General features: G+C 41.2%; 1 protein-coding gene across 2 annotated transcripts in view; it reads right to left on the bottom strand.

Moving 5' to 3' along the window:
* Positions 1 to 15,098, bottom strand: part of gmds (GDP-mannose 4,6-dehydratase) — a 204,337-nt gene extending 189,239 nt beyond the window's left edge. The window contains exon 1 of one of the 2 annotated variants that reach the window (XM_079680043.1): positions 14,858 to 15,098. In XM_079680043.1, the coding sequence (XP_079536169.1) occupies positions 14,858 to 14,956 (99 nt within the window). In that variant the 5' untranslated portion in view covers positions 14,957 to 15,098. The remainder of the gene's footprint in view (positions 1 to 14,857) is intronic. The other variant, XM_079680042.1, reaches the window with a different exon arrangement.
* Positions 15,099 to 15,508: the final 410 nt, after the last annotated feature.

The following is a 15,508-nucleotide window of genomic DNA, read 5'->3' as shown; positions in this document are numbered from 1 at the left end:
CATGCGTCAGCTAATCTTACGCATGGGTAAAAATCAAGGTCCGAGCAAAAGTAGTTTTAGTCCAATTTATTATACACATATACAAGCCCTTTTCTTCCTTCTTACCCGATGGTAAAAAACGACAGGCCTACCGGTTGCGCCGCGCACTACCACCTGTTTCTCATATTTATAATGAGCAGGTCTCCCATCCCCCGGTACCCAAAGGCCGTCTTTACAAAACAGTGGCATAGTAGGCTTATTTAATAAACTTAAGTAAGAATTAAAAGGAAGATTTACTATAAACAAAAAAGAACAATAAAATAAATGGATAACTATTAAATAATATAAGCTCCTAGATATGGGTTCATCAGACAGTGAGGGCAGAACAGTATATTGTTATCTCTGATTTTAGGACAGAAGTAGGCAGGGTGATTGTCAGGGCCGGCCCTGACACATTTGTTGCCCTAGGTAAGATTTTAGCTGTCGCCCCCCCCTCCCCCCAAAATGCAGGCACTCACTATGACTCGCGTATGCATGCACATGCACGGTTATCGCATGCCCACCAAAACAGAAAGACATGGACACAAGATGTGTGCAAATGTATTTATTATCCTATCCATTTGAACATGATTTAATTAGGGGGTGGACCTAACCTCCTCTTGGGGGTTCCGGGGGCATGCTCCCCCGGGAAGATTTTTTTTTTTAAATAAGATAAACAATAATATTGTCATCACCGTTGTATGACCATTTTAGACCACTGACGAATTATTATTATATATAATTATTATTATTATTATTATTATATAATTCAAGTACATCCTTTCAAACTGCTAGTCACATCCACATGTAAATGGCAATTTATCGAGGTCAGAAAAGTTATGGAGTTCATTTTTATTTATCGTACGATAAGTCAATTAATTGCTTATTGATTGATTCTACACAGGACCACCGCTTGCGGACAGGCAAGGCAGGCAACTGCTTGGGGCTCCAGACCAGTAGGGGGCCCCCGAGGGGCAACACATCTTTAAAAACGACATCAGTGTCGGGTTTTTTTTTATGCAAAATTCAGAACAGCAAATTAAACAGAAAATACAATTAAACAGACATCATACATTGCCATAAGCCTTCATCAAATTCAGTTAATCTACAATAGTAGGGGCCCCATTATTGTAGATGAACTGAATTTGAGTGAGTGTTTGAGCAATGCGCAACGTTTGCAATGACAGACAGTACGAGACCTCCCTAATGGGGCCCCACCTTGTCCAGGCTCACTCCAGTCAGTGTCGCAAATCGCGTGCATGATTGTTTACAAAATAATCCTGATAACAAGGAAAGGCACTGAAAAATGAAGAGAAATTATCTTTCTGGAAGCGAAAAAAGGAAGAAGAAAAAAGATGAAGATGAGAGAAAAAAACAAGACAGTGGTAAATGTGATATTCATGTAACTGTATTGTGCTCTCAGTATAACTGCGCCCCCTGCTGTCTACACAGCATATAGATATACTAGCAGTGATGAAGTGCACAGTAAGCATGTATAACGTGTGTGAGCCAGCACTGGTGAATAAACCCTGTTAACGTCCAGCAAGTTGAGTCTTTCATGTACAACATGGAAACATTACATTGGCGACGAGGAGTAAGCAAAAGGGCACACGGAGGATAAACACGGACTTTGCTGAGTTTTCCGGAAAAGAAAAGGAAAATATCATTAGGTTTTAACGATTCTACTACTTTTACCGATACCGCTTATCGGTCCGGTCTTTTAACGGAACTTTTATCGGTTCTTTTGGAGAAAAAAAATAAGGTAAACTAACTAAACAAATTGTGAACAAAGCTAAAAAAATAAATAACTCAGTTATCTCTAATCATTAACCCATATTTGTATAATGTAGTTAACTCCTTGTGTTGCTGCTAGCATACATACCTGACGTGGAAACGTTACTCCGTGTGTGTGTGTGTGTGCGTGTGCGTGTGCGTGTGTGTGCGTGCGTGCGTGGGTGTGTTGCTGCATGTAGCAGCTGCGTGTGTGTAAACTGCCCCACCCCCTCGCAAGCAGGCGGGGGAGAGAGATCGAAAAAACTAAAAATAATCATAGAAGCATTTTTGCAGTCTTTTTGCATGTTAGAAACGGAGTTGGCGACAATAAAACTGCAATATAATGTTTGTGTAGCAATAATACATATGACATTTTTAACATGTCTCCAGTACCGATAAAAGGACCGCTAACGTCGGAGCTTAACTGTATCACGGTCTTTAATAATTCAGCCCCGGGGCCCGTTTAATACCGGGGCTCGGTACCCATCCCTAAAAAAGACGGACAAGTGGAGAGTGAGGCTAAGCTAACTACGTTAAGCTAAAAACGAAAAAGTGGCCGTCGGCGCATCGCAGCAGCAATGGCCGTGAATACCGCTTCTCTCCCACCGTTTGACACAGAAACGGACCATGGCTCTGTCGGACCTCGCTGGATGAAATGGATGCAAAGGTTTGAAAACTACACCATTGCTATGACCATGAATGGCGATGCTAGGCTAAAGGCATTAATGCTGCACTTAGCGGGAGAACGTGTGCATGATATCTACGACACACTAGCAGGAGAAAATGACAAATATGCAGACGCTAAGCAGAAGCTATCTGCATACTTCTCACCCAGGAAAAACGTCCAATATTAAGTGTACATCTTCAGAAAAGCTAAGCAAGATCCAGGTGAAACTTTGGACAGTTATCACACAAGGTTGAGGATGTTTGCTAAGAACTATGAGTTTACCAGCATGGATGCAGAGATTAAAAAGCAAATCATACAAAGCTGTGCATCATCCAGACTGCTCTGAAAGGCACTGAGAGAACCAGATTCAAGCCTAGATGCACTTTTAGACCATGGAAGAACAATGGAGCTGTCCGAACTGCAAGCAAGTGGCATAGAAAAGGGCACAACAGCTACAGTCAACAAGCTGGATCAAAAGACTGCAGAGAAGCATCCAAGCAGCAGTAAATGGTCGGAGAAATACTTTTCCAGCACTGCAGAAACTGTGGAGGTAAATATCCCTATGCTGGTGAATGCCCTGCTAAAAGCAAACAATGTAGAGCCTGTGGTAAACTAAATCATTTTGCAAAACAATGTCGCTCAAGATCTAAAGACAGTGACACAAGACAAGCACAACGCAGAGCTAACACGCATGCTAAGAAGATTCATAATATAAGAGGGGCTGCACCAAATGAGAAAACAGAGCATAACTCATCCAGCAGTGACGATGCTTATGTTTTTACAGTTGAAGCTGACAATATTTCAGAGCTGCCACAGACTCATATCAAGCTAAATGAAAATAGCATGCTTGTTTTAATCGATTCAGGAGCTACAGCAAACTGTGTCAGTGAATCAAGCTTCAGAGACCTGGTGCCTCTTCCACAACTCAGCCCCACAACAACAAAGATTTATCCATTCCGCTCCAACGTCCCATTGCCTGTTTGTGGATCATTCAGGTGCAATGTGGAGAAGGGACAGAAAAACACAATGTGCACATTCTTTGTGATTAAAGGAGATGGATTTAATATTCTAAGCTACCAGTCATCCAAAACACTGGGACTGATTAAAATTGTCACCGCAGTGTCATCCAGACCACATCTCACAGTCGCAGATGAGCTGGTGGAAAGAAATCCCGAGCTGTTTAAGGGAATAGGCCAACTGAAAGACGTTCAGGTAAAGCTTCATATAAATCCTGACATCAAACCTCATGTCAACCACATCGACGAGTACCATTCCACATCCGCCAGAAGGTTGAGGATGAACTTTACAAGCTAGAAGCAGAGGACATCATCGAGGAGGTGACTGGACCGACTCCATGGGTATCACCTATTGTTGCAACACCCAAGCCTAAAGACCCCGACAAAGTAAGAATTTGTGTTGACATGCGTCAGGCTAACACAGCCATAGAGAGGGAAAGACACCTCACCCCCACAATGGATGACGTGATACATGAGTTAAACGGAGCAACTGTGTTCTCTAAACTTGACCTGAGAGCTGGATATCACCAGCTACAGATGTAGCGCTGCATTTCAGACGCCTACCCCCTGCTGAAAAGGAAAACCCCCCTGCATGACTTGATACGCCCCCTTGATAAATAAATGTAATTTTAATGAAACCAGCTGCAATGGATCATGGATCCACCAGGGAGAGCCGTGAAAAGCTGCCACACTGGAACTCATGTGAAATAAACAGCTGACAGATCTACAGGTATCTGATGTAGCGGATATAAGATCCCTATGTCACGGATAGGATCATATTCTGTGCTAAATAAGAGACATGTAATCATTTACAAAACATCACCATGTTTTTATTTAACAAAATAATGTTGTTTAATTCAAGTTGGCGTAAGTATAAAACCATCGCAATGTTTTTTCATCAGGAAATATAGCCCGGCTCAAACAAAGATTTTCAATCATCATCCTCACGATCATTTAATGTATCATATGTTCGCGAATTTAAATGAATGCACTAATACGTAAGGGATAATGTGCAGCGACGCGGTCATTATGGGGAAAAGAACACCGACAGGCTGATCAGGAGCCCGACGCGAAGCGGAGGGATCTAGATCGGCATTCAAATATATATAAACATCAATATATGCTACATCCGTGCTCTCATCCAGCTGCAGAGCGAAATATTCACTAGCTCTCACTTGCTCCAAAAGCTGAGCAGATACTCAGTTAAACTCTCAGTAGCGGCAGCTCGATTCTGATTGGCTTGAAGGGAGGTCGTGTGATTTAAATATATATATATATATATATATATTAGGGATGCACCGAGTATTCAGCCACCGAAAATTATCGGCCGAAAATGGTTAAAAAGGCCCTTTCGGCTTTCGGCCGAAAGGGTTCTAGCACCAAAAAAATATCACCGAATGTCTGAGAACAGGGTTACGTTGATCATACTCCGCATATTTGTCCGGGTGTTTTGATTTCAAGTGGTGGAGTAATCCCGAAGTGGTGAAAGTCTTTGCAGTTATACCCCCTCGAGAAATGTCAGCTGAACACGTTTTACAAATCGCAATCCGCGCCTCTCTCTCTGATATTTTTTAAATATCTCCAAGCGGCAGACATGTTGGCTCTGAGCCAGCCGCGAGCATGGTCGCGCGCCGTGCTTGTCGCCGCGTTTTGATTACATCATCACAACAACACGTTAGATTACCAAACCAAACTTATAGGTGCATTTGTCGTTGTTGAAGGCCTGGCTGTTACAGCCTTTATTTACACTATTTTGTTGTAGGCCTACTGGCCTAGATGTTTATGCAGTTTTAAAGCACCTTGGCTTTGTTCTGAAAGCACTTTGTTGTAGTTATCCTACAGAGAAAAGAAAATGCACTTGACTTGGAATTAATGTATGCATTCAAAAGGGCTGAATAAATGTTTTATGGACCCATAATAGTGATTATTATTTAAGTTAAGTTTTGCCATAATCAGGTAGCTGAACAACATTGGTAAAAAACTTATACATTATATATATATATTTCTATTAATCATTTTCGGCCTTTCGGCATTCGGTTTTCGGCCAACTGTTTCCTATTTTCGGTATCGGTTTCGGCCAAGAATATCCAATTTGGTGCACCCCTAATATATATGTATATAAATAAAACATATTAAAAGATTGGCATCAAAGGACACATAGATTGATAGATATGCAGTTATTAATAACATCTACAAAAAAAAAATGTAACTTTAAAAAAAAAAAATTCCCCTTTCCCTCAAACTTTGCGTGACCGCCTGGCGGCCCCCCGGGGGGTCGGGGCCCCCACTTTGAAAAACAATGGGCTGATTAACTGATTAAGCTGTGTCCGACTGAGCTAACTGTCAAGCTATGAATGTGAAATTAGGACATTTAGATACAAGACATTTGGACGAGTGTACTCTAAATAACTTATTGTTAAGTTAGTGTTGAGTGTATTTTATTGTATTTTCTCTTCCAAGGAACGAGGGGACCGTGCGGCAGAGTTTCAGTTCGCCGGTCAAGATGTCCGTCAAAGTTTAAATCTTCCGGACAAAATTAGAAAAGTGCCGGTCAAAGGTCTTCTTTGTTATTTATTGAGCTTTAAATCAAATGAATAACGACTCTATATAATAATATAATAAAACACGGATGACGGAGATCTATTTTTCTCCCCCTCTTCTGACTTGATCAGAGCACGCTCCCCTCTCCTGCAGGGGGGCGTGGTCAGCTGCAGCTCACAGAATCAGCCCCCTGCAAAAACAGGGCTGGAGAACAGCAAATAGAGCGAAATGAGGCATGGCTAAAATGCATGATCTGTTTGGTATTTTGAAAACAGAAACGTATAAATACACCTTATATAGGCATGGCCCTGCAATACATCATTTAAATATAGCATGATAGGTGTCCTTTAAGTATTCCACTTTTAATTGATTATACTGTGCATCGCACTCCAAAGGTTCCTTGTAACATGATATTCCCTGTTTCTTTTTTGGTCATAGCAGTTCAGTCAACATCTACCTCCAGTGGGGCGTCAACATCCGCCTCCAGTGGGGTGTCAAAACCTGCCTCCAGTGGGGCGTCAACATCTGCCTCCAGTGGGGCGTCAACATCTTCTCATCATGAAGATGACACGTCAACCTCCAGCAGCACTACCACAAAAGGTTTGATCACATCAGACGACCCTGCACAATGGCCAAATGTCCTAAATGATAGTGAAAAGTGTGGACTAGTAACAAGAGGACCAATACAAGAAACAGATAGTCTTTCCGCAGAATACTGAAAAAACTTCAAGTAGATTTACAAAGGAAAACTATTCTGGTTTTAATTGTTCTTTATATTTATATAAATTATTATTATTATTAAGTTGTTAAATAAAAAAAATGTTTACATTTAGCAATTTTTTTATTTATAACACAATGATGATGAAAGCTGGTTCGAGTCAATTTTTGCCTAGGGCCCCCACAGACCCTAGAATCGGCCCCGATTCTACAGAAAAGGTGGAAGTACTGTCACTCACTTTTGCAGACACCGAAATACATGACGTTGACCTAATACTCAAATTCATTATACAGTGGGGCAAAAAAGTATTTAGTCAGCCACCAATTGTGCAAGTTCTGCACTTAAAAAGATGAGAGGCCTGTAACTTTCATCCTAGGTATACCTCAACTATGAGAGACAAAATGAGAAAGAAAAAAAATCCAGAAACTCACATTGTCTGATTTTTAAAGAATTTATTTGCAAATTATGGTGGAAAATAAGTATTTGGTCACCGACAAACAAACAAGATGTCTGGCTCTCACAGACCTGTAACTTCTTCTTTAAGAGCATCCTCTGTCCTTGTTAACTGTATTAATGGCACCTGTTTGAACTCGTTATCAGTATAAAAGACACCTGTCCACAACCTCAAACAGTCACACTCCAAACTCCACTATGGCCAAGACCAAAGAGCTGTCAAAGGACACCAGAAACAAAATTGTAGACCTGCACCAGGCTGGGAAGACTGAATCTGCAATAGGTAAGCAGCTTGGTGTGAAGAAATCAACTGTGGGAGCAATTATTAGAAAATGGAAGACATACAAGACCACTGATAATCTCCCTCAATCTGGGGCTCCACGCAAGATCTCACCCCGTGGGGTCAAAATGATCACAAGAACGGTGAGCAAAAATTCCAGAACCACACGGGGGGACCTAGTCAATGACCTGCAGAGAGCTGGGACCAAAGTAACAAAGGCTACCATCAGTAACACACTACGCCGCCAGGGACTCAAATCCTGCAGTGCCAGAGGTGTCCCCCTGCTTAAGCCAGTACATGTCCAGGCCCGTCTGAAGTTTGCTAGAGATCATTTAGATGATCCAGAAGAGGATTGGGAGAATGTCATATGGTCAGATGAAACCAAAATAGAACTTTTTGGTCAAAACTCAACTAGACGTGTTTGGAGGAGAAAGAATGCTGAGTTGCATCCAAAGAACACCATACCTACTGTGAAACATGGGGGTGGAAACATCATGCTTTGGGACTGTTTTTCTGCAAAGGGACCAGGACGAATGATCCGTGTAAAGGAAAGAATGAATGGGGCCATGTATCGTGAGATTTTGAGTGAAAACTTCCTTCCATCAGCAAGGGCATTGAAGATGAAATTTGGCTGGGTCTTTCAGCATGACAATGATCCCAAACACACCGCCCGGGCAACGAAGGAGTGGCTTCGTAAGAAGCATTTCAAGGTCCTGGAGTGGCCTAGCCAGTCTCCAGATCTCAACCCCATAGAAAATCTTTGGAGGGAAAAGTCTGTGTTGCCCAACGACAGCCCCAAAACATCACTGCTCTAGAGGAGATCTGCATGGAGGAATGGGCCAAAATACCAGCAACAGTGTGTGAAAACCTTGTGAAGACTTACAGAAAACATTTGACCTCTGTCATTGCCAACAAAGGGTATATAACAAAGTATTGAGATGAACTTTTGTTATTGACCAAATACTTATTTTCCACCATAATTTGCAAATAAAATTCTTTAAAAATCAGACAATTTGATTTTCTGGATTTTTTTTCCTCATTTTGTCTCTCATAGTTGAGGTATACCTAGGATGAAAATGACATGCCTCTCATCTTTTTAAGTGGGAGAACTTGCAGAATTAGTGGGTGACTAAATACTTTTTTGCCCCACTGTATATGTTGAATACATAGAGATTGTCTTTGCAATGGTACTAAATAAAAAACAAAAAATGGTTTTATACATAAATTGTAATTTATTTAAAATGCCAAGTTCAAGGAACTGGCTTGTCACTTTGATCATACATGGAAGTGGAGCCTATATAAAAAAAAAATCTAATTTATATTTACATAACATTACATATAACACTGACATGGTAAAAAAACCCACTAATTATTAATAATATCAAATAAATGTCAGTCACCCCAAATTACGTCATTGGTGTTACTGCTACACAAAACGCTTTTATTTTTTTAATAAGGTAGTGTCTCTGAAGTGCTTCCTGTAACAAGAGATCATTTGAGACAGTGCAGTGGACAAAGACATAAGGAAATTCAGATACTTCTTATCTTTGTTTGTTAAAGGTGTAATTTTATCTTCAAATGTTACGTGCGTCTTTCAAGTCTGTCATTAGTGTTACTCATTTCATAGCCCTAGGGGTGAACATTTGAATGGGAAAATGTATTGTATTGAAGAGTTAAACAATTTTGACATTGACTGAAGCCATATTTGGTCTGAAACATTGCAGCCATTTTGTTAAAATTGTCACTGGTGTTAACGTCACTGGTGTTACTCTTCTTCCTGGTAACACCAGTCACGTTCCTATATAAATAAGCTTTGTATAATCTATTAAAATAATTAAAATAATAAAAATACTTTAAGCTCTACTTGTTGTGGATTAATCAAGTTAATTGTTAGTTATTGCTATTCAACAGGTTTAGAAGGAATATATTTCCGCAGATTTGTATCACCCAGATTCCACCTTTTCTGTAGAATGACTCTCGCGACAGGCCTATGCACACAATAAAACAGTGGAAACAAACATGTGTTTGGCTTTCATTAGTGACTGAAACTTTGTGCCCTTTATAGTCTGTGTCCAATATTGTGTGTATCGGACCCGGCGCCACGAGGGGGCAAAAGGGGGCATTGCCCCCTCAGTTGTATTCTTTGCCCCCTCACTTTGAGCATCATTCATCCATCAAAAAGTACGATAAATGTCACAATTATTAAATAACTTTAAATAATTTTTTTCCCCAATATACGTTACTATGTTTGGATCAGATATGTGGGCAGGCAGTCAAGCAACGTGTAAAAAAGCCTCAACCCCAAGTGAGTTTGTAGTCTTAATTCATGTTAGCGTTTGTGCTTAGCTGTAAACACAGTCCACAGACCAAAACGTCCGTTTTCTGGGCAAAGTCGCCGTTTTCGGTGGCCGGTACCCGGTTGAAACTCCGGAAAATGCTCCCGTTTTTGAATATGCATTAAAAAACATAAAGCAAGGTGAAATAAAATGTTAGATGTCAGTAAAAACCAGTCTATGGTAAAAACAGAGTAACAGAGTTGTGCCTGTTTGTAGCGTTAGCGTATTTCTTCTTCTACTACTTCTACTTCTACTTGTAATTCAATGTAGGCTACCTGCCCGCGAAATATATTATAAATATTCACATAGTACTACAACAAAGCTTTAAACGAGGTAAGTTACACATTTATATTCTCAATCGTCAAGTGTGGGATTCAATATTACATTAGTTTAGATTCAAATTTTACTATAATAATAATAATAATAATAATATTAATAATAATATGCTGTGTATGATATAAACCGTATTGGTACAATGAGTGACATCTAGTGACGGATTGTGGAACATTGATTCAATTTTTCGGTACCACTTTACAATAAGACTACCCTTATAAAAGATTCATAAATAATTAGGTTATTCATTAAGTTGTAAACACTTTATTAATCATTAAGAACCATTTATAAACCAGTTCTAACATAGTTTTCATACGTCAACACAGGCTCACTATTTGGCAAGATGACTAAGCCTTATATTGGCTAGCTTACTTCGTCTTCTTCATCAGCCAGCATCCTTGGTATCTGTTGTTCAGTGAGTTTATTCCCCCCTTCAATCAATCAATCAATCAATCAATGTTTATTTATATAGCCCAATATCACAAATGTTACATTTGTCTCAGTGGACTTCACAGTTTGTACAGAATATCAGTATGACAATACGACACCCTCTGTCCTTAGACCCCTTTCATCTTGATGTTTCTTGGCATCTCTTTATAACCATTTATTTATGAGTTACTAACATTTATAACTGCCAAAAGGGAGCCTTATTGTAAAGTGTAAAACACATTCCCATTTATTAATGAGTTACTAACATTTCTAGTACGGCTTGGCAGTACAGATAAATGTGGGCTCACTATTTGGCAAGCAACCGGTCACAGTTGCCCTGTTTATCTCAAATCTTATAAAAGCTTATTAATGATTTATAAAGTTTTCACAACTTAATTAATAAATGAATTACAAACTATTCGTAAACCCTTTATAAGGATAGTCTTATTGTAAAGTGGTACCAATTTTTCTCATGGCAGTTTGACTCTAGAGACAAACCAGGGGGCTTTGCTTTTAATCTGTGTCTGTCCATTTGGTGTAGTATTTTATCCAATATTACATTTGGTTTATATATTAGTCACTTTCTTATGAAATGCCAGGTTTTAGGCCTTGGTTTGAACATTCAATTCTGAAAATAAAAATCAACCATTTAATGATGATTAATGATTCCTTTTTCTTTAATCCTGACGTGACTAGTGTAGATAGTAATTAAGTAAGTCAATCTGTATAGGAAGACGAGTTAAGGGATAGAGGAGAAAAGGTTATGGTATAATTACAGAGCCTGTCAATTTATGAATTGAGGAAATCAAAGTTAGTCTGTTAACCAAAGTGCAGCCATCTAATAATGTACTATCTGTTATTAAAGATCAGAGGAAAAGAACAGAATGAGAGGGGTAAATCCGGAATAAAGAAGCAAAGAGATTGTAGAGCAGTGAGAAGGAAAGGAAGAAAGAGAAGACACGTTTATGTCAGGATGGATATCCGAAAGTGGTTGTCCAACAAGAAGGCTGGTAGTTCTGGCAGCAGCAAAGATATTGTGGAGGCCGAGCTTCCACAGAGGGATTTAGTTCAGAGCGAGTTAACTCCACCAGCCAGAGAAGATGTCCCGGCGGCGGCCAGAGCATCTTGTTCCACATTAAGCACTAGAATGGCTCAACAGCCGCCTCCAGCTCCACCTTTTAATGCCACTGCGCCTGACGATCTTGGGACAGAGGGGCTAGCCCTGGTTATCCTGCAGTCCTACCCTGTCCGAATAATTAATGGCCAAAAACGCACCTTTACCAAGAATTGGTTTAATGGAAGAAAGTGGCTGGAATATTCAGTTGTGGCTGATGCTGCATTTTGCTTTCCATGTAGAAAGTTTAACATAGGGTGTGGTGCTAATGCAGACAAAGCCTTCACACAAACCAGCTTCTGTAATTGGAAATGTGCAACTGATAGCACCAAAGGTTTTTCAAGACATCCCTCCAGCAAGGAACATTTGAAATGCAACGCTCTCTGGATCGAATATGGTGCTCGTAGTGCTACAGGATCTGAGGTCTCCACGCTTGTTAATGAGGGGCAACTGGCAAGAAATCGCCAATATTTAAGTGCGATCGTGGACATCATTGAGTTCCTTGTGTCACACCAGCAACCGCTCAGGGGGACGTTGGACGCTGTGGAGTCAAGAGTAGACGTAGAACGTGAACTGTTTTTGTCTATGATGGAATATACACTGAGGAAAGACCCGGCCTTAGCAAAGGCATTCAGCACTATTCCGAAAAATGCCACATACACATCACATGACATTCAAAACGAAATAATAGGGCTCATGAGTGAAATAGTGACTAGTGAAATAATTGAAGAAATAGGAGACAGCTGGTACACTTTAAAGGTGGACTGGACCAAGGATCCAACAGGTTGTGAAAATGTGTCAATCGTGGTCCGTTATCTAAATAAGAACAATGATATTCATGAGAGACTGCTGGTAATGGCCACTACGAAGCATTGTGATGCCCTAAGTCTGACAGACCTTGTCATTTCTGAGCTAAGAAAGGCAGGCTTAACAACAGCCAAAATCCTCAGCCAGTGCTATGATGGTGCAAGTATGATGTCAGGGAAAAGAGGAGGCGTACAGAAAATACTGCAGGAGAAAGTTGAGAGAGAGGTCCCATATGTGCATTGCTTCAATCACCAATTACATCTGGTGGTTATTCATGCCATGTCCTCAGAGAACACTCTGCAAGTATTTTTTGATGTGTGTGACATGCTTTATCGGTTTCTGAAAAAACCAACCGTGTCCGCAGTGTACACAGGACAACGCCTGAAAAGGTTATTGGACCAAAGGTGGACCGGTCACCTAGGTACCGTGTCAGTCATAGTCAACAGTTATGACGCTGTCGAGCAGTTCCTTGCGGAGATTGACAGCAGTGGCCTTCCCACCCAACTAAGAGTAGAGGCAGCAGGTCTCCTAAAAGCAGTTCAAGAGCCCCACTTCAAATGTACTGCGGTTATGGTCCACAAAATCCTCGCCCTTCTGGACCCTCCTAACAAAGTCTTGCAGGATAAAAAAACAGACCTCTACACTGGAGTGAAGGTTGTTAAAAGTGCATTGGATTGTGTGGAACATCTCAGGAGTGACTCAGAGTTCCAAGCCATTGGGGCACAGTGTTCCACTGGCAGCTCAGCTGATGCATCAGAACCAGCAGCTCCTCCACCAATGAAGAGAGTTCGCCAAGTCCCTACACACCTGAAGCAGTACGTGGTGGAGAGTACTATAGGTCAGCAGGACATAGGAAGTGAGACAGAGTGCAAGCGGCTCTTCTTCAGCAAATTGGACAGTGTCATTGGGGAAATGAACAGGAGATTTTCTGAACGAAACAGCCAGCTGGTCGAGGCGCTTTGTGCCCTTGACCCAGAAAATCCTCACTTTTTGGATGTGCAGAAGGTGACACCGCTGCTTGAGCTCACAAAAACCACTTTGGTGGAATCTGAGTTTGCTGTAGCTCAAAACTTTTTGCAGTCTAAAATGGCCCGCTCTACTGGGGATGTATGGACCCCCACTTCCATCCTGCAGCGCTTCTCCAGGCCTCTTGCCGCTATGCAAACCGTGCTTACCGCACTGAAACATGGAGTGACTTTTGGGGCATCCTCGGCTACGTTTGAGAGCACCTTCGCAACGCTAACGAATGTCTTCAGTCAGCACAGACGAAGCATGCTACACCCAAGAAAAGCCTGCATGATACAATTGGCGTGTGAGGCGGATCTCACAAAACAATTTCGGGAAAAAGACTGGAAGGAGCGCTTATTCAGAAAGTTCAATAAGCAAACAAGGAGGCTGCAACTTTACTGAAATAAGGTAAGATACAATTCTGCAGATTTATCTTGTTAAAAAAATGTCAATTAATTACATTGCCAGTATTTTTCGTTGTTATGTGACGACCCCTACTTTACCTGTTGTGTGTGTGTATGTCCCTTTAACGTTCAGCACTGATTGAGGGCACCTGGCTGTCGGTACGGTCATGAGTAGTGAAAGCCCGAGCCAGAGACTGGCTTGCTCTCTCTGTTGGAGGATCTGTTTTGGAGAGCAGCTACCTCACTTATGATTTTGTTTCCCTTCACCTTAGTTTGGCATTCAACACTTTGCACGACCACACCATGTTCAAACACCCACACATACACTACTGATCTTACTGATTAACACATCCCATTGTGGTAGCTCTGTTTAGTTTAATGATAATAATAAATATCTTTCCTTACATCGCGTCCGTTCCACGTTTTTGTTATGGCCAAGAGCCAGGCCGTGGCAGTTGTGAAAAAAAAGTTGCCCCCTCTGATTTTTGTAACAGCCCCCTCAGTCATTTCATCCTGGTGTGTGTGTGTGTGTGTGTGTGTGTGTGTGTGTGTGTGTGTGTGTGTGTGTGTGTGTGTGTGTGTGTGTGTGTGTGTGTGTGTGTGTGTGTGTGTGTGTGTGTGCTAAGGTCCCGCTACCTACACGATAGCAGTCATTTAGTGCGCACATGTGTAATTAAACAACCCATGATATCAAAATCTCACTCCAGCCAGGTACCCAAAGTTGGCAACCCTGGGTTAAAGGTTAAGTTTTATGGGAAACTGAGTCACAATAGTGACAGACACTCTATGAATCATGGAAAGACTTGAGTTTTTAGTAGCTGACACAGGTATAGACGCCAGGAAAACGTCTCCCGAATGCATCACGATCTTTATAGTCTATGATCACGACGAAGGAGGTGTCAAGCTGTTTTAGAGCAACAGTGTAGCTAACGTGAGATGCTGCTGGGGTATGAGCGTTACCTGTCCGGTGATGCCGGTGATAACGGCCACTTTCCTCTCCTTCTTCGGCTCTCCTTTCACCTCGGAGCTAACGCTAGCAGGCTCGGAGCACAGGGCCATCTCTTCTCGTCAAAAAGGTTACTGTCTGCTGCAACAACGACCTGAAAAACCCGCCAGTGCAGAGTGTTCACAGTTTACCGACGAGCCTCCTCAACATCCGTAACCAAACTACACGCCGCTGTCACAAAACAAAGTACGTAGCAGGAAGCGGCCGTGAAATTAGCCAATAGGAAGAGAGCAGGTGGAACAGAGGAGAGCGCTTTGTTAAAGAAGGCAGAGTGAGTGAGAGGGCTGTAGGTCCGTAGACACAGCGCCCCACGAAGGATGAGTGGCTATTCACAGAGGGGCAACAAGACCCTTTACTTGAGAAAAAGTAAAAATACTATGGTCTTGAAATACTCCATTACAAGTAAAGGTCCTGAATAGGGAATTGTACTTAAAAGTACAGAAGTATTAGTAGCAAAATGTACTTCAATTATTAAAAGTAAAGGAATCTGTGAAGAATGGATCTTTCACAGTTTTATATTATTATAGAATATTGTGTTAACTTAATATGTTTTTGATCATTACCAAATACGTTTTTATGTTGTAGATTGTAAACGTTGAGCCTAT

This window comes from Notothenia rossii (genome assembly GCF_949606895.1).
Source record: "Notothenia rossii genome assembly, chromosome: 1".
NCBI lineage: Eukaryota > Metazoa > Chordata > Actinopteri > Perciformes > Nototheniidae > Notothenia > Notothenia rossii.
Note: the sequence above shows the minus strand (reverse complement) of the source record. Positions and strands in the feature narration are given on the sequence as shown.